Source organism: Schistosoma haematobium, chromosome ZW (assembly GCF_000699445.3).
Source record: "Schistosoma haematobium chromosome ZW, whole genome shotgun sequence".
Lineage (NCBI taxonomy): Eukaryota > Metazoa > Platyhelminthes > Trematoda > Strigeidida > Schistosomatidae > Schistosoma > Schistosoma haematobium.
The window spans coordinates 58066362-58093363 of record NC_067195.1 but is presented as its reverse complement, the minus strand read 5'-3'; the positions used below and the strand labels follow the sequence as shown (position 1 = coordinate 58093363).

Sequence of the window (27002 nt, the reverse complement as noted above, 5' to 3'; positions counted from 1 at the left end):
TTGCCACATTCTTGTTTATTCCAGAATTATTGCAATTTAAACGTAACATTTTGTACTCCATTTTTCTATCTTAATGCCTACTTTGGACATAAATATATATTGTGCGTTGTGATCCTGTTAGTTTTCTATTTATCCATGTAACTTTCTGCGTTAATCTGAATTAAGAATAAATCAAGTAGTGTTCTACTAGATTCATCTTATAGAATAGTTTTCGTCTCATTACCTCAAGGACGTTTTGTCACAGTTCCGATTCATGCATTACTAACCTTAAGGTTGGACTAGATAACCTATCATTTCAAGGCCCTAAATTGGATCGAGACAAATTTTCTCTTGTATGTTAATTAAAAGATTGAACAAAGACTAAACAAACGAGTTAAGCTTCAGTCTTACGAAATGATTACACAATACATAAATTAGAGTAAATTGATATGATCCTCGTTTGAATGTCAACCCAAGAAATAAAAGTCGCCAAACTAATCAATCACGAAGCCTAAGACTTCCGGTTATACTTAACTGCATCTGTGGTTCATTTATATCTAACAGAAAAGCAAATGCCATAATAAACTATTCAAAACGGGGGATTGAAAGAAACGTCTGGAAAAACTATCACCTTTTAATAAGAAATTAGTGGTTTCACCTGTATTGCATACAAGACCTTCCAAGGTATAAGAACTTTATTATACAACATCCATGAGTTTTAATTTTATTGTCAGTAGCTATCTTGTGATGTATAATTTCAGAAAGCAATAAATCACTTTAATTTATAATACTTTTTAAAATTAAATAATAAGTAAACAACGGTATATAAAGCTGTACTGTTATGTAAAACTTAATTCATCTTGTTATAAACACATGTATGATCTGATTCATGCCAAACTATCTTTAATTATACGGATGTTTCACAACATTTGGTGAAAATGCCAACCGCAGGTGCATCAATAAACTTATAAAATCACTGAATGAACCTCTTTCATTGCGAATGAGTAATCATTACTTCAACACTCAAATTGGTTTATTTTAGGAAAATAGTCACACTACTAACAAGCAGTATAGGTAATACAGCAACAATTTGTAGCGCTGTATAGAGCGCAAGAACAATGAAGAGTATAAGCTATAATTTTCGTAAAGGACGTGTTACTCTACGCACAACATTTCTAAACCAAACAAAAGAAATGCTTTTGGTTGATTTGACCCGTGTAATTAAGCTTCGGTTTATTTTTTAAGTTACTGTAAGAGGACTTTATGATTCAGTACATTTATGATTGGCTATTTGGATCTTCATCTCAGATGCTCAGTAACCTATCATTATGATATGGTCAAATCGAGGATGTCCCATATTTTGTAGTGCACAACTTGACAGGCATGTAGCCCGAATGGAGTGATTTTGTTGTTTTGTGTATATCTATTTTTCTTCCAAACATCCTGAAACTTAGTAACGTAGTTTATGTAAATGCTTATTAATTTGACGATTCACTTTTACTGTCATATGAACGCGAATATACTGTGATAGAAGTGTATTGATAGGAATACATATTGTTTCCGAAAGTGATTTAATTTTAATTAGGGTGACAATCAGAATGAACGTCACAAATTTTACTCTAAAGTAAGGTGAATTGACCTTCGTTGACATGAGGAATTTAACAGCAAAATAAGAATAACAACTATGAGGCGAAACCAGTCTACTCAAAATAATATTTTAATACTAACACTTTTATTGTTAAGGTTATCACTACCGCTATTTTTACCTTGTACAATGTATGAAGCAAGCAGAGCAGTTGTGTTCTCACTGCACAATAAAGTACCGGTAACCAGATCACGTTTTATTTGTAATGCAAACAAGTATCTGAAATTATTATTGAGAGGAAAATAACAAACAATCGAACAAAATCATTGAAGGAACAAGAGAGTATTGAAAAATTAAATTGTAGAATCAAATTCAATTTATAAATATTTTTACGTGAACTTTATTCTTCAAAATAAATAATTTTCGATTACACTCCGCCGTTATGAAATGGATTTAAACTCGGATAAAGGTTTTAGTTTAGTTATTAACTGGAAAATTTGGTTTTGGTATTATATTGCGAGCTACTAGAGTTCCGTCTAATGCATTTATAGTTTACACATTTTAAATGTTTTAATCAATGAAACTTGTCAATAAGGTAGATAGGACAAAAACGAGTGTTTGAGCAATTGTGTAAACTTCAACCAAAAACCTATAATTATTCACACGACTAGGAAGAACAGTCAATAAACTTGCCAATTACAATTATATATTTGTTTAACAAATCTGTTTAATACTCCTGATTCTGTTAGTAAGAAACTTAATATAGACTTCATCATGAATGTTATTATCAAATCTATTTGCATAAGTATTTAGTCAACAATAAATTACGAAAATGATATTCTTTTTAAAACTTTCTCTAACCTATGGTTCAAACGGTCAACTTTTTCAAATGATTACATAATTTCACTGATTGAAATCATGAGTCAATTGAAGCTAGACCACCATGGAAAACCTGGAAGCACTGGACGTTGGATACCGGCTCAGTGGTCTAGTTGGTTAAGCGCCTAGTGCGAGTCTGATAGGCATTGGGTTCGAATCTCGCGGGGTGCGGGATCGTAGATGTGCACTGCTGAGGAGTCCCATACTGTGACGAAACGGCCGTCCAGTGCTTCCAGGTTTAGCATGGTGGTTTAGCTTCAATTGACTCATGATTTCAATCAGTGAAATCTCTAAAATCTCCACAAAACCCCTTCTGATTACATAATTATAAAAAGCTTTCTCTGTTAAATTAACACTCAGTAAAAGGTTTTTTCGACATGAAAATCATCTCAACATTATTTAACAGTCATCATACTTTTATAACTAACCTTGCGTAAGCTTCTTCGAGTAAATTAGGATGAGGAGTATAAAATTTAACACTAAATCGGTAAATAAAATCTCGTTTTGTGGAATATTGCCGCATAATCGTTTTGTTGTGATCTAACCAACACTGAAAATGAGGATAAAAAAGAACAATTTTGTTTTAAAGAGAACATCAAATACAAATCTAATGATAGTATAGTATAACTGAGGCATTTCAAGTTAGTACCAATACCCAAAACATTTGAGGATATAATAACTGAACCACACAAAATTGAGAATTAGAGGTAGACAATAAAGTACTAAAAATCTCTTTGGTAGACTAAAGATCGTCAGGTGTATGTAAATGTAATATTGCGAACTAGAACAAACTCAATAGAATATACATCGGAAACAGACAATTTACTATCGGATCAATGAATTAAATACAGCAAATTTAGTTCTGCATTCATTGATATTTGCAATCAAAACGAAGAAACTTGTGAAAATTAATGACTAAGTAGCGTTTATGTAGGCCTTGTTGAGAGCGAAATCAATATGGTGATAACTTTTGGAGATACAATTTGAATAAAAATATCAATAATATTTAAACAAGAACTAGGTAGTAAATATGTTTCGGTCATTTTATATCCACTCACAACGAGAATTTAATATACTTGAATTATGAAGCAAGCATTTTATTGGAGATTATTAATAAGTAGGGTAAGATAGAAATTTTTTAGTTCGTTAATTCACATTCTTTTTCTGATATATGTTCCTAGTGACCTATAAATAATTTCACTACGTTTTTAAATAGGTGATAGATACAGTTAGAAATATTTGTGGAACTTGTATTTTAGGTTGCCGTTAGCTTGACTGCAATTATATGATGATGTTAATAAAATATACGTCTTTGCTACCCTCGGATATAGTTATCAACTTAATTCATGTTAACGAATAACGGAATAAAATAAGCTAAATACGAGAATGAATTTCGGACACGTATATTTCATATACTCGTTGACTCAGATAATCGGAGGAACAACCTAATAGTAATACGTTAACTTAATGCTGATGTATTGCAGATATATTTCAGCAAATAATATGATTATTATAATTTTTTTATTGTTTTCCCTTATTTTAATAGTTCACTTGCAGATGCGACTAAACAAGTTTAAAAATGGTAAAAAGAAGTACACTAATTATCTATAACTTTCTTTTGTACTGAATGAATGATATATCTGATTACAGTGAATCACTAATTTCTTGTAAATACACTATATAAACAATTTTAAAGTGTAACTACTTATTAATTTTGAGTAGACTAAGATGTGAGACAAATATCACCAAATTGCTGGTTCGATCAACAATTTTTAGTTGATTTACATTGTTAGATAAATTCAACTCAGGCATTAAGAGGCTTTAGATATGAAAACCTTTGAAAAGGTAGACTGCTAATCAGTGAACTTCAAAAATCGAAGCAAATCTACAGAAGAAAATGATATGTCCATGCATAATTTCCGAACGAATTCGTTATATAAAGTATCTAACTGAAACTGTATGCAGGAACGTTTTTAAAGTGATTAGAAAATTTACGAGCTTGCAGATAAAATTTAAAGGAACCTGACATTTTCATGCATAACTGTAGACTGAATAAATAAACATATATGATTTGAACAGTGGTTTTATTATAAATTAAATTGATGTCATATTTTGTATCCAGTTCATTTATTGCCAAAATTAAACACTGTACGATTTGATTGATAGGAAAATCATTTAAATGTTCATATGTGGTGCTGACCTAATAGTGTATTTTTCATATCTATTTTGTTAAAAGGATTTTCATTTACCTATTTCATTTGTCTAATTTTTATGTTAAACAACGTCCAACAAAAAGAGAGGGAAAGAACCATAAGATTTTATTAGTTTTATTTAAATTTAATGAGAAAATTTGAGATTCATTAAGATAACTGCTTGTGGAAAAGAAAATGTCTCTAGGATCATCCAAAAATGAGTAAATAATTTGTCAGATAAACAGTTAACATTTACATTAATGTATGTTTCAGTAGTAGTAGTAGTAGTAGTAGTAGTAGTAGTGATAGTAGTGGTAGTATTTCAAGTCTCCGACGAATCATGTCTTTGAATTTTATATAAGTACAGAGTTTAATTAACGAAAAAATATGAAAATATCCTTCACAGTTACTTATTTGGTAAACCCTAAAATGTTATAACATTTATCAATAGATAAAATGGGGAAAACCTTTTTGAAGAGAAACCCGGAATAATATTAATGTAAAACCATGGAACTCGATATTAGTGATTAATTTATATCTGTCAGCATATGTAAATATACCACATGGTTATCTACTTACTTCCTGTAATACTAATAAATACACTGATATTCTAATATCTTAGTAGATCTAAAAAATAAATTTGTGGTAATTATACTTGATTAGCAGTCGTTATGCATAGACCTTGATATTAAATAGATCACAATCTATCTGAAAAAATAAATGAATAGATTCATGAAGCAATAAATAGAACTGGTATTCTATGTTCATTCGAATCCTATTTATAAGGTATCTCTCAATGAAGAGCAACATTCGTAACTGATATACTGTTTATTCTCCAATTTATTCTTCACATTTATTATTTCCTATAGTATCTCTCTAAACTATAATTCGAAACCATTAAAAGCTATCAATTAATTTTAAAAAAGTCATTTATTACTTTTACTAAGTTTACTTTATAATTGTTTTTCATAGGAACAAAAATCTTCATAAATTCATCTTTTTTCATTTAAATACAATTAGTTATTGCAAAATCAGTTCAAGGGGAGAATGATCCTAATTTACTTAACAATATCCATTTTATTGATCTTTCTGAAATACTGACAGTTTCAATAGTTGTAAACATAAAACTAGTTCTGCTTAAAAACCATACATTAAACCATTAATCTGTGTCATTTAATAATCTCGAAATCATCGAAAATAAAAACAGAATATGCGTGCAATTCGTAATTAATTTTTTCAAAGTTAAATTCTGAAAAAAAAAGAAACTTGAATTACACAGTGAAATTCATACATCATGAAAATATTTTATCGTCCATTAAATGGAAAAAAGAAACTAAAAATACAGAAAATAATGACATACAATATTTGATGTTGATAAGTATTTCTACTATCGGATAAATTATATACATAATATTACGAATAAGCAAACTATTATAATCGAATATCCGTCATAAGAAACATGTTTTTAATGTGAATTTCGATGAAAGTTAAGTTGATTGATGACAGCATGTCAGCGACACATTTTCGATTAGTATATCAATCAACCTAAAGAAAAAATGTCTCTAAGGTTAATCATGAAAAGTTCAAAAATGTGAATTTCTGAAACGTTTTGTATGCAGTGATAGTTTAGACACTGAAATAAATTGTCCCTCTTCATTGTTGAGTTAGGAAAATACCGGTATTTCATGGAAAAACTATCTATCTATTATGCATATCAGTATGTGCTATAAAGATCATTATTAACTTTCTGAGATAACTCTTATTCGGTTATTTGTTCTGTAAACTGTTGCGCCTAAATAAAACTTTTCGCTAATGTTATTGTACAGATTTCTGATGAAGAGTTCTTCATGAAATTCCTCAACTCAGAAAACACCACACCACCAGAACCATCGTTCCGTCTATAATCCTGAGTAAATTTCCTGTTCTCAAACATTTTAATAATGAATTTGAAAGAGCCTTCATCGACACACTTTTTAATGTTCATGCAACTGACTGAAAATGTAAGACGTAACGTTCATTGTTTAGTGAAAGATAATCTAGTATTTAGTAGTACGTCACAACACTTCAAGTTGGGGTGAAAAAAGGATATAATACTCAGTGGCTTCATGTCATATCCTAACAACAGTTAAGTTACTGGTACTTTTATTTTATATAAACAAGAAAATATAAAAAAGCAATACGCGAAGCTGTAGTGAATATCTTTGTGTGCTGATTGTTTACGTCTTCATGAACATAACATTTGTAACCAAATCACCACTTTGCTATTATTCAAGTGTACTCATTTTAATTTTTCTGAGGATATATTTCTATTTATCTCGCATTAAAATTACAAATCCTAGATAAAGTAATAGTAATATTGATTTAACCGTATAATCGATTACGTTTTGTTATATACGGTGGTATATAGATATGTTAAAATGACGGTTTGTGGAGATTGAAGTGGTTTTAATAGTTGAATTCATAAGTCGATCTAGGCTGGACTACCATTTAATACCTGGAAGCACTGGACAGCCGATTCGTTCTAGTATGGGACTCCTAAGCATTGCTTATCTATGATCCCGCATGCGGGACCCGAATCCAGCCCCTAGGACAAACCCCGATTATAATAATATTCATGTTCTCACTAGTGATTGGTTTCATGATGGAGTTTATGGAGTTCTATTGAGACGCCGTGACCAATGGAGTTCCATTCGTGTCGGATAGAGACAGGTATCTACCTCAGACAATGGACGAATGGTTGCGCAAGATCGTGCATCGATTGCAGTTAAGGTTAATACTGTCGAATGCCGACCCAGTGGTCTAGAAATTAAGCGTTTGTGAGTAGTCCTATATATATAACATTTAAAGATGTCTATAATGGAATTTTACTTAGGGCACTATGGAAAATAAAGGAAACGAAATACATTCTGTTCGTTGTAAAACTTTATGTTTTAGCAGTAGTTGTAGTAATAATTTTAATTGTCCTAAACGTAACACCTCCTGATGAGCTACTTTTTGCTTTATAAGGAAATATATAGAAAATGTCATGTGGACTGACAATTGCCTAGACTATAACTTAACAGTTGAATTCATGATTCAATTGGATCTAGATCACTATGGAAAACCTGGAAGCACTGAACGGCCGCTTCGTCATACTGTAAGACTCCTCAGCAGTGTGCATCCACAATCCCACCTCGCGAGATTTGAGCCCACGACCTATCACTTTCGCATGCGAGCGCTTAACCTCTAGACTACTGAGCTGGCCACCATCCAACGGTGTTAATATCTAACTTCAACCAATCCACGAAGTCGTGCCATCGTTCATCATTGTCATCAGTGAGTTACTATTTCACAACAGACCCGGTTAAACTCCACTGGTCACGGCTTCTCACTGAAACTCCAGGAAATACCTCTTGGAGTCCGCCACTGGTGAGCATATAATGATTATAATCAGTGAAGGGTTTTTTTGTGGGTATTATATTAATTTAATGGTTGAATTCATAAGTCATGAGACTATAACTGTTGACTTTTATGTAGGGATTTGAATAATGATGAAATGAAGCTCTGTTAATTTAATATTTTTACATCAGTCTTATAATCTTTACAAGTCTGTGCAAACAGTAAAATCTAAAAGTTTGTCTGTATTCATACTTTGCATGAATATGTGCACAGAATAGCGAAATAAGTCATATTATTGAGTGTTTTGCAATGACAACAAGACCCATACAGACAACTATTCAAATATGATCACTATTATGATCATTGAAAATATATTGGAAAATTATGAAATATAACGTATATTGTAAAATTCCTAATTCAGTAAAAAAAGTAACCGATGGGATAATTTTCATCCCTTTAACTTTATTCTCATGAATTCGCTTTCAAATCTCTTTTTTTAATTTTAATATCACACAATGACAGTTATATTATTTTTCTGTGTGCTTATGAGCATCAGTAATACATATAATATACACAAGAACCTTTTCTTCATTGGTAGGAAAAATTTATTGTAAATGAATCAAACAAATGACGATTTGTTTGCTTGGTTGTTGTTGTGAAAAGAAATGGAAACTTATTCACTTTTTTAAAGAAGAAATTATTTAGTCCAAAATAATTTTGTTGACAAAATTAAAGTTTTCAATTAATTAGCATTTAATGAACGTTGGTAATTAAACGTCTGCTAATTATCTTTAGTAATAATTGAAAACTAAGTCATTATATAGTTATGATAGTGATAAGTCTTGCGGATTGAACGCTATATTCGTTTCCTAAGCTACTTTGTAACCCCCAAGCTAGAACTATACAGCAACCTGAACACAAGAGAGAAGGCTCAAAGTATGCGAGAAGTAGTTTACTCCAAGGTTCATTTTAGTACAAAAAGTACAGAGTTTTTATAATATTTTAAATGTCCTTGGGTTGCTAGAAGATTCTGAAATGCTACTAAGCGCAGTAGCAGTGTAGCAGCCATTCAGAACCTCTACATGTGACATTTCGCTTCCTTGATATTTTTGGCATAGACTTCAAGTGAACGCTGATTGGACGAAACGCTTCTTAGTGATTCCTGATGCTTGCTTGTCTTTTGCAAGCAATTTTCTGGATCACTCCAACAGATAGAGATGTTATAAAAATTGTATAAATATAGTAATATTTGATAGAAATTAAATAGGGTTATTGTTTTTTTGTCGCCCGGTTAAACTTGTCTCGTAACCATTGCTGATAATTCATATGAATTCCTAAAATGTTCAGTTCAGAGTGTTGGTTTGCTGTCGTAATATACAGGCATAACTATGTCTTGATCTTGTTTTCATATATTACAGCATCACAGTTATTAAAATCTTTGATAAAAATGCATAGTTGTAATGCACTTTCTTAACTTTAGTAAAACTTATTCATGGTTCGATGGTATAGTGTAACAAGATATATATTCCTAGTGGATTGCCAATTCATACCATCGTTTGCTTGAAAAACACTCAACAAACTGATATAAAATTTTAACACAAATGATCATAAGATTTTAGGATTGTTAGCAATTATCATATGATGAGCACAAAACAACTTTAGATTTGAAGTGGTTATAAACAATCATCAGGAAGCTCAAAATCTAGGTTTTGTACTCGCTGGCAACTGCATTTTTAGTTGAAAGGCTTCCCACCTTTATATACTACTCTACTTCATTTATTTCTGACTAAACTCACTATCCTCTCTCTATCTATTTGTAATTTCGTATTCTCATTTGTGTGGTGCATATCTATTTTAATCCCCTTCTATGCCAAATCTTAGGAGATTCTTAACTGCGCCATAAAATATTCCAATCAACGATGTTACCACTGAGAAATCCCGACCGACGATGAACTTATGCAGAAATGAATTATCTACACTTACTAACCACTGAATAATAACCAAGGTGGTTTCTGTACAGTCCTTATTGTTAATAGAATCCTACTGATCAGGTAAGACGTTTTTGTAAAGCTGGGGGGATTGATTTGACTCATGGATTTTAAGACTACTTCATGCAGTGTTAGCGGGCATGAAATCTAGGTCAATTGTTTTCTTCCAATTGCTTGACTCTCAATCTAGCACACATGATGTTAAACTATTGAGACTGTTACTTATAATTCAACTGATTAGTAGGATTCCATCAATTATCTGGATTGGGGAAATACCACATCGATAACCACTCAGTGAACAATCAAAATGAATGTCAATAGTGCTGTTCTCAGAAATGAATGACTAGTTTTCTAAATACTGGACTACAAGTGAATATAATAATTGTTTGATGCAAAATTTTGTTCCGATGATCGTCAGATTTCAAAATTATACAGCATTAAAATTCTATCGAGGAGCTATCTCCAAGGAAATAATCATAATTTTGATAATCAATTATAGTTTATGTTTTTAGTTAACTTAAGAAACAGGACCACAATCTACCGATGGATCGTGGTATATTTTTATTACAGTTAATCGGCCATTGAATAGTTTATATGATCACAAACATAATAAACAAAATTTATTGTATATGAAATGCGAAATAAATATGAGGTAGATTAATTTAATGAAATGTTAAACTTGTGTCGGTTGCTATGTTAAACACATACAGATTATTCTAGTTTACGGACAGGCCAATTTATACATTCTTTCTAAACCATATCTTGACCCTAACAATTACTCACTTATGAACCCTGAATGTTTTATATATGAGCATATGTGTGTGCACTTTTTATCCTATTCATCATATGTCTGTAACTTATTTTCGCCTGACTATAAACATCGATTCACGCTTGGTTAAATCGAGTTGGTTCATACACTTTCTCCACTGCGTGTTGTTTCGTTTCAGTCTCTTGTTTTCGCGTCTTTCACTTCGTCCCTCTGATTGTTTGTCCAGTTCAATGAGTTTACAAAATATATGTATTCAAAAATCCATTCTCGTATTTGATTTATTTAATTCCGTTATTCACTAACGCGATTTAAGTCGATGATTATAAACGAGGATTGGAGACATGTATATTTCGATAACAATCATTCGTACGATCTACCTGGAGTCAAATATTCGAGGGCCACTAAAAACTTCGTATGATATAAATATCTGTGATCAGGAAAATAAATAGTAAGGTTTCAGCTTAGATAAACGGAATCATTAGGGAAAACTTATTTGTCTAACATATATATATGCAATACATTGCAAAATAATTAGTCATGTGATCTAAACTAGGATTTTTATGCTGAAGGTTACCGTTCACATATTGATTTTTTTATTAAAAAAAATAAAACATCAATTATGGGTTAAAAGAAACGGAATATTTGTATAAAATTTGAATGAAATGACGATTAATAATACTAATTTTTGAATAGAATAATACACTTTAGCATTACAACGTCATTAAGTGAAAAATCTTTTGGTTTATATTATCTGTGAAAGAATTTCAACTTAAACATCCTGTGTTTTAAGAAAGAACAAGATTTACGATTACAGAGATAGCTGATACTTTGACTTACCATACTGCTTAATTATAGTTACGTTTCGCATCACTTCAGTGTGATATTGATTGCATTTACATATTTCAGGTCTAAATGGCCTTATTCCATGCTCGAAATGATCAAAATCATATGTTTATGGCAACAAAATTCACATATACCCACTTTTTTACAGACCTTGTCATATCAATTTATGAATAGATAAAATATTTGACAATAGCGTGTTAGGCAATGTTGGAAAAGAGTTGGGAAACTGTAAGGCACTTATCAAATGGTAACCATCATTTTAAAGGTATTTTTATCATAATTTAAATTTATCTAGTAAGCAGTCAAATAACTTTGGGAAGAGTCATCAAGTGATAGTATACAAGACTCGAAATTCTGAAGTTCAAAATTAAGAAAATCAGTTGAAACGACCAAGATAACTTTTGAAAATCCATGTAGTTCAAAATATTTTCCGAAGTAAAAATATGTGAGAAGATTCAAGTTAATTAAACTGTAAGGATAATCTAAACAACTGAGATAATTCCCTAATCATGTAACGGAATAGTATAAATGGTGTTATAAACAATTTCCATTTACTCATATACCTATCTGCCTGGAATAGGTTTTAAACATTTTCTTCTTATGTAGCTTCGATACTCTGTTTCTTATTTCAGTGTTTCATCAAAGGGTGAGAAAGAAAAGTGCTATGTTTCATTTATTACTAAAAGCGGTTTGTGAAGGTTATTTCATATTTAAGCTACTTTTTATTTAAATTGCCGCTCGTTTGCCTTAGCTGACGTGGCAAATGTGACTGTCTAATTGCACAGATTTAATTCAAACAATTTTAGATTTTAATGGTCCAAATAAAACGTGGTATATATTATGTTCGATGTTCTGTACCATAATACAGAGTGATAAAGAAAATATATAGAAAAACATGGAAGGAAGATTCACTAAAAATTATTGATCACATTTTGCTATAATGGACAAACATTTGTTCACACAAAATAGTGTATTAAAGTAAGGTAGGAAAATGAGATCTATCAACGTTTAAACCTACAGTAATCAAAGAAGGTTTGATTTAAGGGCGAAGAGACAGAAAATCAATAATACATTTACGAAATTTAGTGAAAATCAATCCTTGGGTTTAATCAAAATTTTATGTTTATTTACATATGTATAATTGTTTTTTGAGTACAATATGATTCATTAAGAAGTTCTGACGTTTTTCGACAGATCAGAGTGAATGAAACGAGTAATATTGTGTGAGTATTATATTAATCATATCAGCCATGATATTCCGACTGTTATCAATCTAAGCCATATTCAGAACTTAACAGATGGACTAAAATGAACATTAGTAAAAGATTATAGAGACTGCTAAATTTCGCAGAAATAACAAACCGCTATAAGTTAGATTACCATTGAAAACCTGGAAGCCCTGGGCTGCCGTTTCGTCCTACTACTTGAGAAGCCGTGACTAATGAAGTTAGACGTGTCTTGTGTAAGGAAGGTATTTTCCTAAGACAATGGAATGTGGAGTGATTGTAGCTAGAATTATACTTGACTCGATTTAGGCTTCGTGGTTTGGTAAGGCGTTAACACGCATAATCGGAGATCATTGGTTCAACTCCTGACATTGTGGATACTCACTACTGTGAAGCTCCATACTAGAAAGAAACGGTTGTCTAGTGCTCCCAAGTTGATAACAGATATGCAACTTAGATCGGTAAGATTTTAATGAAATATATATCCAAACGGTAATGTAACTACATTTTAGACTTACAAATATCTTGTATTCAGTGAACTTAATTAGTGAGAATAAATTCGATTTACACCGTAAAATTCAAGGTTTATCCAAATCGAATGACTGAACTGCTATACTTTTTTGAAATGCTACTAATATAGGGCTCAAAAATGCTTTGATATTTTTCCAATGCATTAAAGTTGGGATACTGGAAAGATTTTGGAAACTATTTGACTTTTTTGAGCATGAGCAGTATTGGTGCATATTGATGGTTGAAATAATTGACCTAGATAGAATATTTAACATAAAGATTATCAGTATGGGATTTATGGAGAATTGTAGTATTTTCACAGTCTAGCTTAGATTGACTAGTGAATTCGACTGCGAAAATATAACTATTGCTAAAAATGTGTTGATGAAAATGAGGTGTGGAAACGAATACAAGTTACTATCTGGCCTCAAATGGCAAGAATCCTATATCTTTTTACCAGTTAGAGCGTGCCGTTTGTGAACACGTATGCTAACATCAATATCTGTATCTTTTGAACCAAGCAGCAATAATGGGATACAGAATAAGGAAATGAATTATTGTAGTCACCATATTATAACACCATAATGAATTGATAACCATGAACATACGTAACATATTGAGAGAATATTTTGCAAATTAGTATAAATTCTTCACGTGTTGATAGCCTTATCTCACTTATTAAAAGTTCTTCCTTTCTCGGGAGGTTTCATATAGTAATAACGATGAAAATCTGAACCATTTCTAATGATATTACTTCTAACTGGTAAAATTAACGTATGGGAATATAAAACTTTTTAAATATACCAAGGCACCTTATTATCAATACATTTTATTCTTACTTACAAAAAAGAATACGATTGCTTACTCAACATATTAAAAAAGGAAATTCGTTTTACTGATGTGATTCAATATGAGCAAACAACGAGTATCTCTAGTTAAAAATCCTATCGTGTAAATAGTTATTATTTAGAAAGCCAAGTAACTGAACACTCAAATTGATTAAAAGAACGAAAGCAAAACAGTAGAAAATTAGCATGAATCGAAACTAAAGTAAAAATTACTCAATACTAATAATAATGTTACCAGGCTTCATCATGAGCAATAAGTTATACGTTACCTAATGGAATATTTCACGCATTATCTAATGGAATATGTTGAAATATCATATGTATTTTTTTAAAGATGGCTAACAGCACATCATTTAATCGTGAGTTTCAACAGCATATTCAAGTTCATCTATCATTCAATAAATAAGAAATCAGTACATTTTTGATTAGATTACTGAAGCTCCTTTCATGTATATGATAAATTTAGTTGATCACTCAAAATAGTGACAATAAAATATTTGAAAATAACTAAATGAGAATTTTATTTCACCTCCATACTACAGATTCTTTGTTTACAAATGCACATGGATTGCTCTTATGTATGTAAATACACAATAGTTTAAAGTTGACGGTAGAAAAGTGATATTAGGTTTACAAATATTCAATTTTTGATTCACTTACAAAAAGATGACTGTAAACTAGATATAATTGGCCTTGTTATAGCCAATAAGATGTCTTTCTTGAAAAACGTGTTTTGTGTTATTTGGTATGGTTTTATCAAGACGTATTTTATTATATTATCAGTTGATTAATTTTCAGTATTACTTTTAATTACTTTCATTAGTTGTCGAAACAGATTATGAAACGGTTTCCCTCTTCGGTTCGGAGAACAGTGAAAACACCATTCTAAACTTAATTGAAGCAATGTTATAGCTAGAGGATATAGGAACAAAAACATTTAATTAAGTGATAAGATCATGATTTTCCAACTTTTAAAATATACGATACACATACCTCCAGATTATCGTGCTGCCGGAAAAATTGTATATTTAACAAATGATTGCATTAATTCTCAAAATTGATAAATTAAAGGAAATAGTAATAGTATAAAAATTTAATGACACCTTATTTAAGTCTTGTAAGAATGTGAATACTCATAGAAGGACGTCTTTTTATTAACAAACATCACTGTTTGAAGACTTAACTTTACATAATTAAAAGTAGATTCTAGAGGTTTCGCAACGATTGTTAAAGACACTTCAAATGATCGATCAGACTTGCATCAATAAGAAAGTCGGAAGGTCGATAGAAGACGTGAGAACTAGGTGAGGAGCTGACATAGATTCAGATCACCACCAGGTAGTTTTCAAGATGAAACTGAAGCCAAAGAAGTACTGGATAACTGGACAGACAATAATACAACGGCTTAATATATTCTTCCTTCAAAATACTGACAAACTCATCGAATTAAAGATAACTTTCAGCAACAGGTTTCAAGCCTTAAGAGATCTAACCACAGAAGAGGAAGTGTCTATGGAGAACAAGATCAACAGGTAGGATTACGTGCACAAACCAAATCGCGACATTACGGATCATCGTTGAACAATCAGTCGAGTCATTATACATCAACTTCCTTAGCTATGAGAAGGCGTTTGACAGCGTGGATAGAAGGGTTTCATGGAACCTACTTGAACATTATGGTGTACCTGAGAAAAACGTCAATATCATCCGAAATTGATACGATGAACTACACTGCAAAGTGGTGCATTGAGGACCGGACTCATAGAAACGTGCTTACCCTCCCCCTTTCTCCTTCTTCTGGTGGACGATTGAATTATGAGGACCTCGACATCCGACGGAAAGTGCGGAAAACAATGGACAGATTGGATGCACCTAGACGATTTGGACTTCGCAGATAACCTGGCCCAAACATATCAACAAATGCAGGTCAAGTCAAAAATTGTAGCAGCAGCTTCTGCATCAGTGAGTCTCAACATACACAAGGGAAAAGGCAATATACTGAAGCACAATACAGACAGCACCAAACCGATTACACATAATGGAGGAACTCTGGAAGAGAGGTAAACTTTCACTAGGCTGCTCAGCAGCAGTATCGATGAACAAGAAGAATCTGATGCAGACATAAAGACAAAGATTAAAAAAGCAAAGACAGAATTCACACATTTGAACAACATATGGAACTCAAACACAACAGTCAACCAATATCAAAATCACAATCTTCAATATAATCGTCAAAACAGTTCTAATATATGCAGCTGAAACCTTGAGGACTATCACAACCATTATTGAAAATGTAGAAGTATTTCTAAACAATTGTCTACATGAGATACTCAATGTTCATTGGTCGGATACCACCAACAACATCCAACTGTGGGAGAGAACAAAAGAGTTTCCAAGTGAAGAGGAAATTATGGAGAGATGCTAGAAGTGGATGGTACATGCATTACAAAATTCATCAAACTGCGTCACAAGGCAAGTGCTAACTTGGAATCGTGAAGATGAACGAAATAGAGGAAGGTCAAAGAACACATTACATAGAGAATTGGAAGCAACATGAAAGGACTGATGAGTAGTAACTGGGATCAACTGGATAGGGTTAGTCAGGACAGATGTGGATGGTGAATGGTGATGAGCGGCCTATGCTCCTCTACGGTCGGTAACAAGCGTAAGAAAGTGAGTAATGATTTAAGCGTTTTATGTAGGAAACTAGTATTCATGCTCTTTTCTTTCATATACTTATTTTACTGTTAACAACCGGTATCGCTGCATTGAAGTATAGTATTCCATCCGGTTCATGTTGAGTTTACATAATTACCAGAATTCTAAAGAAAATCGAACAAAAAGACTTTTATGACTCATAAAAAAGAGAAGTCTTCATATCAGGTAATGAAGTATATTAACATTAAAACCGACACTATATATTGGAATAAAAGACAGTTAAGACAGTATAGAAAAAAGAGATCTATGAAATTACAACTACCATATGTTAAACATTTCACAATGGCACTGAGAAAATTGAATATTTTTGAATAACTGTTATTACCAAACTTTATGGAAGAATGGTTAAGGATATTAGTTACACGAGTTTCTTTAATTTCCGTTAACTGTCCGGGATTCAAAGTTTTATTGTTTTTAACTTCACTAAATTTTTCTACAGTATAAACTGAAAGTGTAGAAGTTTCTAGAACTGTTTATGAATAAATTAAAAATGGATCTCAAGTCACATATCACTTTAAATGTAAGTAAAATATTCATTTCTCAAATTACTCACACACATGAAACTAAATTACAAAATTGTGAAGTAGACAAAATTTAATCCAAAATTACAATTTCGGATGAAAGAAGTCTAGTTGGTTTGTTTGACAGTTTGATTTCAAAATATTGACTTCAAAATATAATTACTTTTAATGTTGTAATCAACTGATCAGTAATATTCTCTAAAAATTTTCCAACATTTACATGAAAAACTTTGATTATAACTAACTATTCGGTAGCTATTTCAGTCGTTAGATAATAGGTCGTTTATTCAATTGAATACAATTTATGAAACAGCTTAGGTATAAAATGCTGTCATATAATGTCATATCAACGCTTTTTATAAACATGACCTAAAAATCAGTCTTAGACTTAGCGTGGTATACTTCTTCAATAACTGCCTTGTCTAATAATAACCTTACCTTACAAATTTATTTTACCATATTTTATTTACCAGTAGCCTGTCAAGTCGTATACTGTGTTGGAGATAAAATCAGTACACCGACCAAATCATTAGTCTAAGTAAATCAGAATTAGAATTTGTATGTTACCAAATGACTGAACTGATCTAGCTATCATTTTCTGGGATAACTGGAATAATTCTGAGTGGAGAACTTTTACTTAAATTGTTCTTCCTGAGACTGATAAATTTGTCTGTTTTCTGAAATATTATCACCCCTCTTCAAGTAATTTGTAAATGAACTTCATTTATGTCATCTGATTTACTTTTTCATTTATGGATTTTAATTTTTACGACAGTTTTATATTATTCTAAGAGCACAGTTCACTTTAACCCAAGTTGTTGATGGATCCTTTGGTTGTGATACAAAACCGTAAAATAATGTTAATAATATCAGTTGCAATTTATCAAAACTGAGGGTTAAAACCACACCATTGGCGATCACAGTATATTATAGATCTTAAGGAAAAGTAATTTAAATGTGTAACTGCTAAATCCATTTTGTTGAACAGGGCGTGATTATATTGCTGTTGAAGAGCATAAAAACAGACGTGATTTCTCAAGGAATGGTATCGGACAATTTTCACTGTTCTAATAATTACTTATATGTTATATTTTATTTTATCCATAATTATTCAATAAACCGTCTACGCTTATATATGTATATAATTCTACAGTGGCTTAAAGTAACAACACTCATCATTTATTTTTTAAGATGTAAAACATTGAACTTAATACCTTTTAGTTTTTTTTTAATACATAACAGTAAAAGTGAAACATAAAGCAGTTTCATACAATCTGACAGAACGTTCAGTTTATTGTATAATAACATGTAGTGTCTAGTACTATGTCAAGTCCACATGAGTTATTCTAGTTTCCATACAGACCGATTTGTTCATTCTTCTCGAGTCACATTTTGACATTGTTAATTATTCGCTTATTAACCCTGGCTGTTTTTTTGTGACCGTATTTGTTAATTGCTTACCCTATTCATTGCGTATCTGTAATTTATTATTGTCTGAATATATCGAGTTTGCTCACTTGCTTTTTCCACTACGTGTCATTTCGTTTCGCTCCACTCCCTCCTCTTCGCTTCGTTTCTCTGCTCGTCTGCCTTGGTGAACGATTGTATTAAAACCATACGTGTTTGAAATCCATTCTCGTATTAGACTTATTTAATTCCATTATTCACTAACGCGATTTAAGTTAACGATTAAACACAAGGGTAGCCGGGACGTATATTTCGATAGCAACCAGCAAATGATATAACTGGAGTCAGATTTTGGGCAACTAAAATATAGATTGTTTCTTATTTGAGAAAACGTATCCTGAGAAATATCTTTTACAACTAAGCAATCAAAATATTTTTGATCTTTTATTGATATTTGTTATTATTTATTTAGGGTTACTGAAAAACGCATGACATTTTTTTCTTGAAGAACGAGGTAGTTAATCGTTTGTTCAAAATTTCTCGAGAGTAAACACATTTACACTGAATTCCTTATGAAAGTTACTTAATTTTGGAAAAACATTTCAATAGATGGTGAAATTTCAAAAGATCCCTGAAACAAGATTTAATAAATTAATTGTTCATCATAAATCTGGATCAGTATGTTTTATGCATGATCAACCTTGAAGCAAAAATTAATTAACCCATCCTTGGGTAATAGTAATCTTCCAAAAGTTATATTTACAGGTGATTGATCAGTAAGTAAGTATGTTTGGGAACTATATTAATAATATCGAATAACAATCATAACTGACTGTAATAGACTATCAGTCAGCATACTTGATCGGTTCCCATCCTATAATTAGGTTTCTGATAACAAACATAGATAAGGATTTACAGTATTTAAAATGTTTAATCGTTTTTAAAAGTTAAGGCTGAATGACATAATAAAACAATTTGAATTTTCATCAGAATGGGGATTTGTGGAGATCATAGTAATTGTAGTGGATGAATTCATGATTCGATCTGAGGTAGACATCCACTAAAACCTGGATGGACGTTTCGTTCGACTACGAGACTCCGCAGCAGTGCGCAACTACGATCCTGCACTCAGGACTCGAACGCAGGACCTTCTATTTCACGCGCGAACGCTTAACCTCTAGACTCCTGAGCCTGAATCCAACGGTGCTTTTGTCTAGCTTAGAGCGACTCATGAATTCAACTACTAAAATTTAAATTTTTGAAGATTCCACCACATGTCAAAATCATCGATATCACAGATTTATCACAGATCTACCAAAATAACAGAGTTGGTTTGCTGAAAACTAAAAATATTGAGGTTGGTTACAGTACGTCACACATGAATTTATAATTAATTTATCCGTAATGTCATAGGGTCACTTAACACAATAGTAAGTTATAATATTTTTCTTAATTAGAACATAAAGAAAATGATTAAATCCAAAATAATAAATAATAAATGAAATGATTCAGTAGCTTTTCTGTATTGTCCCTTTTCATTATTCTAATAACTATATTGAATGGAATTTAAGACACGATTTTCATTAGAGCAGAAAATATTTCAAGCTTTTTATCAATATATATATATATATATATATATATATATATATATAGATATAGATATATAGATATATATATAGAAAATATGATGAACGAAATAGCTAGTCAAAAGGAAACACTAAACACTTACTCTCAGTCCTTCATCGTTTACATATTCCAGGTCAAAGTAATCAGCTTCAAGTAGTCTAAATCGATCGACAACTGTTGCAAATAATTCTTCCCCTAATGAATGACCCTAAAGGATAAAAAAAATAAGGTAAATGATTTGTGATGATGATCATACAACTGATAAAGTAACGCGACAAGTAACAGCAGTCATCAGTTAATTAATGTAGAAAAAATAAATTCGTCCTTGTTAATGCTAAACATCTGAAGTAGATGAAAAAACTTTTTCTAATGGAAAAAAATAATAACTTGAGGCAATTCACAGTATTTGATAAAACTGTATTTAAATGAAACACAGAAAATAAACTTTAGAAATGAAGGATGTGGAAAATCAATACATACGTCTCCATACTTTAAAATGGTATCGAGAAAAGTGACAAATAACTAAATAATGAAGAATGGAAAAATCACTTGAATAAAAAGAATTTTCACTTGTATAGCAAATTAAGTAGCTAAGATTTTTTTTATTGGTTAGTAGTATTCATGAATATTATTTGTATGTAATTAATTGTCCTTTTATTTTGGCTCAGTGATCTCAATTTAAGTGAGATTAAAACTTTTACCGAGTGTGAGAAATAGATAATTATTGGCATAATTATACTCAAAATAATAATAATAGAACGAGTAGAATCTTATTTAATATGTTCTATTTTATGTATTTCAAGAGCTCAATCTTTTAGTAAAGTAAACATTTTGCCTTAAAACATATTGCTAACAAAACAGCTAATATGTTCAACAATAAGTGACATACCGCTAATTTAATTTAATGTTTGTTACTAACATTTTTTTCTTACATAAAAGGGAACATGAGTGCTCCTAGTTTAGTGTCCATTAACTTACAACAAACCAGTATCATGTAAAAACTTAACTAATCCAATCGGAAAGTTAATCATTGAATTATTTGAAAGAATCCTGTCAACCTGAAAAAGCATGAAGTAATACAGTACCACTTCATTCAGTAAAATCAAAAAATATTAAATGTAAACACTTTATGAAAAACCTGAGTTAACGCAGAAAAATGAAGCAATGATAATTACAATTCGCGATGATTATTGGCATAGACACAAATGCATTGAATACAATTTAGCTCAGCTAAGCCACGGAGAATGGCCGTATTAAGTTTTGCCTGACGAACAGTCATTCCAGTAGCTTTGTAAAGTAGATTAAGCAAGTGAATTAAAATCAAATTTCTGCATACATACAGAAAATCCTAGAAGTTTGAAGTCAACTGCCTAAATACTATGAAATAATAAAATATTGGGAAAAAACTAGCGTGTAACCTGTTGGACTGCATTAAGAAAATCATGATACCGTCAGGAAAGTTGCTGCTTATAAAGATATCATTCTATCCAGAATAACACCTTTTTTCGTTTCCCCTCTTCTATGTATTCAGATTGTTATGAACTTAATTATAACTGAGAAAATTTGGATATCATGAAGTGAAATGTGAAATTCCTCTTGTGATAGTTTGATTGCCTGATAATCAGGTGAAAAGTTGATCAGTGGACATGTTACAGTAAACCTATTCGATGAATTCACCAGAAAATGAGATTATCCGTTTAATAAAAGTTAGCAATACTTCCAACGAAAAGTAAAACCAGTAGATTGTATTGCAATTATGCTTTACAGCGGAGAGTACAAAAGTACAACTTTTCCATTTATATAAACACAGTGTTCAAATTTTGTCACTCGACACTAATCGCTTTTATTCATATAAACCCTATAGAGGTGGAGCAGCATTTGATTTACGATGTGTTTTCTTGTGATTTCAAAGAGAATAATAGGTAACAATAAGATTAATGCATTTATAAAATAAAGAGAAGCTTTCAACATGGTAACTTTTGAAATGGAACAGTGAAGTCAAAGTCAAAATATGAAGTGATTTTTTCAATTACGGAAGATAAAACACTAATTAGTCAAATTTATTTTAAAAGCATCAAGTGCATTTTTAAAAAAATCTTTTTTAACTAACCTATAGGAAAATTAACGATTCAATGAGCCGTTCTAATGACAATGGAAAATCTTTCAATTTGAGTAAACAAAAAACGAAAGTAGTGTTTACTTTAGCTGCAATTTTTTATATTTATTTTTACTCCTTTATCATGATTGAAAGCTAGCTACTTTAGTAGTAAATCGATAAAAGCCAAGTTACTAATGAGCATAAAATGCGAGTTACTGACTTCAATTTTTGCATAGAAATTAAAATTCGACTATATTTTGCTGTGAAATTTTTTACATACAGTTACTCATAAACTGATCGCAACGAAGAAAGACGAGATATGTCTTCATATTTGTTGTCGATCATATGACTAGTTCAATCCTCGGTATAATTAGTTCTTCGATAACAATCAGAAACCTTGAGGATTATTATGATTTGGAAGGTGCTTACACTGGAAAAAAGGTGCATTCGATGCTAAATATCCGACTAAATTCACGTTAAACTCGATGAATATGATATTCTCATAAATAAGTACGATAAAGACATAAATATTCAACTTTACCTTGACCTTGGTTTAATTTTGATATAAAATGGTGTTTTTATGCTTATGATACTGACACATTACAATGATCAGTTGAATTTTGAGTAATGTGACTTAATCTCATAACTTAAATAACATTTGTAGCTATTTGAGCTAATTAGCTTAATGGATGACCTACTGATATTGTGTTTGATTTTCACTGTGAAGTAAAGATAATTAAGAGAACTAACATCTCAAACATAGTAACTCATTTTCACACTAAAATTAAATATGTCTTTCGATGCAAATCTCCTGTTCTTTATGTAGACTGGTTAAATAACTTCATGAACAATGCACGTATTCCTCAACCAAATCTCTTGAATTTTTTTAATGAATAAAACGAAAGTTAGTGCAATAAAATCTATTAAACATCATAATGCGTTAAAAGGTTTGTTTTTATGTGCATTGCTACAAATTACCTTAACTGAAATGAATAATGTGACGAAGTTGCGGTTTTTCAGGTAAATCAAATTACTGATAGACGTTCCTCACCAAGTAGATGTTCACAGATAAAATGATCGCTTAGAAAATGAGTAGTTTTATATTGAGAAATAACACCGGATAAAAAAGTACCTGATAGAATTATATACTTGGATAAATACTACTTTGGATACATACGGTCGTATTATTTGGGTTTGTAGATCACTCACCAGCCTGTGAAATTAGAATCTAATTATCAAACTTTTTTTCCTTCATGTCATGTTAACTAACTCGTGTGTAAGGAAACATATAATCAAAAATATTGTTGGACTAAAAATTGACTTCCAGTTGTACACAATAAATAATAGTAATTAGAAAGGCAATGAAGATATTATCCATTTGCGAAATAGCTGGACGTCCTACAGTACATTCACAGAGAGAATTTTTTGGGGGTACTTTAGTGATATTCATTGCAGAAGTTAAATACAAAATATTTTCGATTCTTTGTAATAATGTAAACATCAGATCATTTCAGCTATTAAAAGCAAATTAATTTGAAATAATCAGTACGTATATATAAATTATTTAAAACGTATCTTCAATTAAATGGAACATATCCGCCTGTTTGTAACAGGTCAGTGATCTGGTGATTGAAACGTAATGGGGTTTTATTTTAATTTCCAGTCTTATTAAAGAAAAATAAAGCTACTATTCAGCATGATATATGAAAGATGTTTTCTATCAATCAGAATATGAAATATTATTCTTTAATATATCGTTATCTGCCAGAATATCTCAAAGGTAATATGCTCATTATATTTCAGGGGTTCCAACCTATTTCTTCCTATTTGAATCGAATAAAATGAAAGTGAACCAAAATTAAAACATGTTGATAAAGAAGCATCAGATACCGATTCCGTCCCAGAACAATTCACACAAAACCGTATAAACTATCATCATTCAGAACTGTTAATTTCTTTGTGAGTATGATACATCATAACCGGTCAGTAACAGTAAATTTGAGCACATTTCTATATTCAGTGAGTTATTATGGTCTACTTTCAATGTTAGCTGGTAAATATGAATATAAACTTGCTGAAACTAAATATTTAATAACGATTGTTGTTAGATCTAGTTAGGTGTACAATGCGGAAACAGTTATATTTGCCTTTAGGTTTAAAATTTTTGTAATACGAAAACTAACACATAAGCATCAGTCAGTAGAAGATGACTGGAATCTGAAGGATAAAGATTTAACACCCGAAACTGTCTTTCTTTATTAGCAGAGATGGATGGTGGCTAGCAGTAGAATACAGAACGTGCATTTCGACCTATTTGGGACCCTTCAGCTGGATGCACCTGCATCCCAGAGTTGGTGTTCACTCCGGGACTCGAACCCAGTACCGTTCGTCTCAACGCCATCACGTTATCCACTTAGCTACTGAGTTTTGAGAGTCACCTGCATGTGCGATGGGGTGAAGTTTATATTCACTTGGTGTTGTTTGCTCGAATCTTACCATTGTTGTTTATGACTACAATCAATCAGCATGGGATGCAGGTACATCCATCTGACGAGTCCCAAATAAGACGAAACGCACTTCCTGGACTTCACTGCTAGCCACCACCCATCTTTGTTTATAGAGCTTGTGACTAAAGGATATATCGAAGCAATCCGCACAGGATGCATATATGTCAACAAGAGACTGATCAGTCGCAGTCCCAAACAAAAATGGGAAGAGACAAGCAAACAACACGAAGTGAATTATCTCTTTTTATTGTCATATGACATTCATTACCCGATAAACTTTGAAAATGATTTTTTCGTCTTTTTAAGGTAAATTCATCTGTATGTGTGTATCTATACATATTTATGTGACAGTAACAAATGAAATGCTTTTTGGTATGTCAATTTTCGAAAGTCTTTCCTTATAAGTTTATGTATGTATGCGTGATCAGTTTTTTTCATAATGATGATAATATAGAACAAAAACGAATACAATCAAAGACAATGATGATTAGTTACAGTCATCTAGAATATCGTGTCACCAGTAACTACAAAAATTACGATTACAGCCAGATAGTTTTTTTCATAGTTCACCAATCTTTTCAGGTGACAAGATAAAAGTAATGTTTCAACTTTGAAAATGTTTCTTTTCAATTTAAGATACAATAATATGCACTGAATGACTTTTTTCGAAGTTCATTCGAATTCCCTTAAGAAGTGTGTCTATGTGAAAAAGAGGAGAGGTAAAGATAGGAAGAGTACGATAGTTTTCAGGCGAATTTGACCTATAATTAGATTAACTATTCATTTTGAAGAAAGGTTCTTTTAGCTGACAAATAAATTAAGTAAAAATTATAGAATTTTATAAATATTACTCTTTTAGTCAACCGATAAGGACATAAAAAAACCTGACTCACCAAGGAATAAAGTTATTGTGAGGATTACTTTTATGGTTATTTTTTTCATATAAATTAAAAAATTATAAATTAAACTTGCTAAAATATAATCTACCACAGAAAATATGTATTTTGCTGTCCAGTCAGAGGCTATGTGCATTCTTAAATAAATAGTTATGAACACAGATTTACTACTTTGCAGATTGAAGTTTCCTATACTTGAAAAGTATGGAAACATACAATCTTGACCAATAATTACGAAATCTCAATTTTGAAATAACCATGCTGCTCCATGAAGAGCTAATGAAGTTTGCGGCTTATTAATGATGCAACTAATACATAAAGTGGAGAATTTTTACTAAACATATTCAACTTAAAACTAACATTAAATTCTTTAAACGCTATTTCGTAGTGTTTGGGTTGACATTTTCTGACAACCAATGAGCTCAACTTTTATTCTTCATTTTACCGTTTATCGAAAACATTATAAACAAATTTTGTCATCACAGAACTCCAGTGACCAGTTTCTAAGATGCCGAAACTTATTTCAGATATTTGATATACTTGTGAACGAGTTAAATGTTTCGAAACAACTTGAATATTATAGTGACTAATTATTTATTTATTCAATATAAAAAAATCATTCTTGTTAGTTTCGACAAAAATTCATCCTCACCTTTATACTTCTTGCAGTTTGGGAGAAACTAGATACATAAAACATTGTTGCATATTTGTCTGCATAGTCACGCAACATTTAGTTTCTATTTAATAGTTTTGTATGCACTCAAAAAATAAAACATTTCAAGATTATTTTTCATTGCAACTAAGAACTTCAGTAGCTTACTTTATTTCTCTTGTCTGTATTATCTAAAGTTGAGTTTGAAATGGGAAAGATAAGGTTGTCTGTTAAAGATTAATAATTGGCGTTACAGGACTTACAGAGTTACACTTTATCCTTAAAAGTAATTGTTTTCGGTAACTTTAAAAATTTACCTCAAGAATATAATAAAACACCTCTTAAACTGGAGATTATCGTTCGAAAATCTCAAGTGAATA

The 27002-nt window shown here is 31.2% G+C and overlaps 1 protein-coding gene across 1 annotated transcript in view; it reads right to left on the bottom strand.

Moving 5' to 3' along the window:
* The window catches only part of FRMD7 (FERM domain-containing protein 7), a 107271-nt gene that overhangs the window by 68827 nt on the left and 11442 nt on the right, over positions 1 to 27002 (bottom strand). The window contains exons 3-5 of the mRNA XM_051211871.1: positions 20573 to 20677; positions 2872 to 2993; positions 1746 to 1843 (exon numbers count right to left, since the gene is read on the bottom strand). Of these exons, the coding sequence (XP_051071984.1) occupies positions 1746 to 1843; positions 2872 to 2993; positions 20573 to 20677 (325 nt within the window). The remainder of the gene's footprint in view (positions 1 to 1745; positions 1844 to 2871; positions 2994 to 20572; positions 20678 to 27002) is intronic.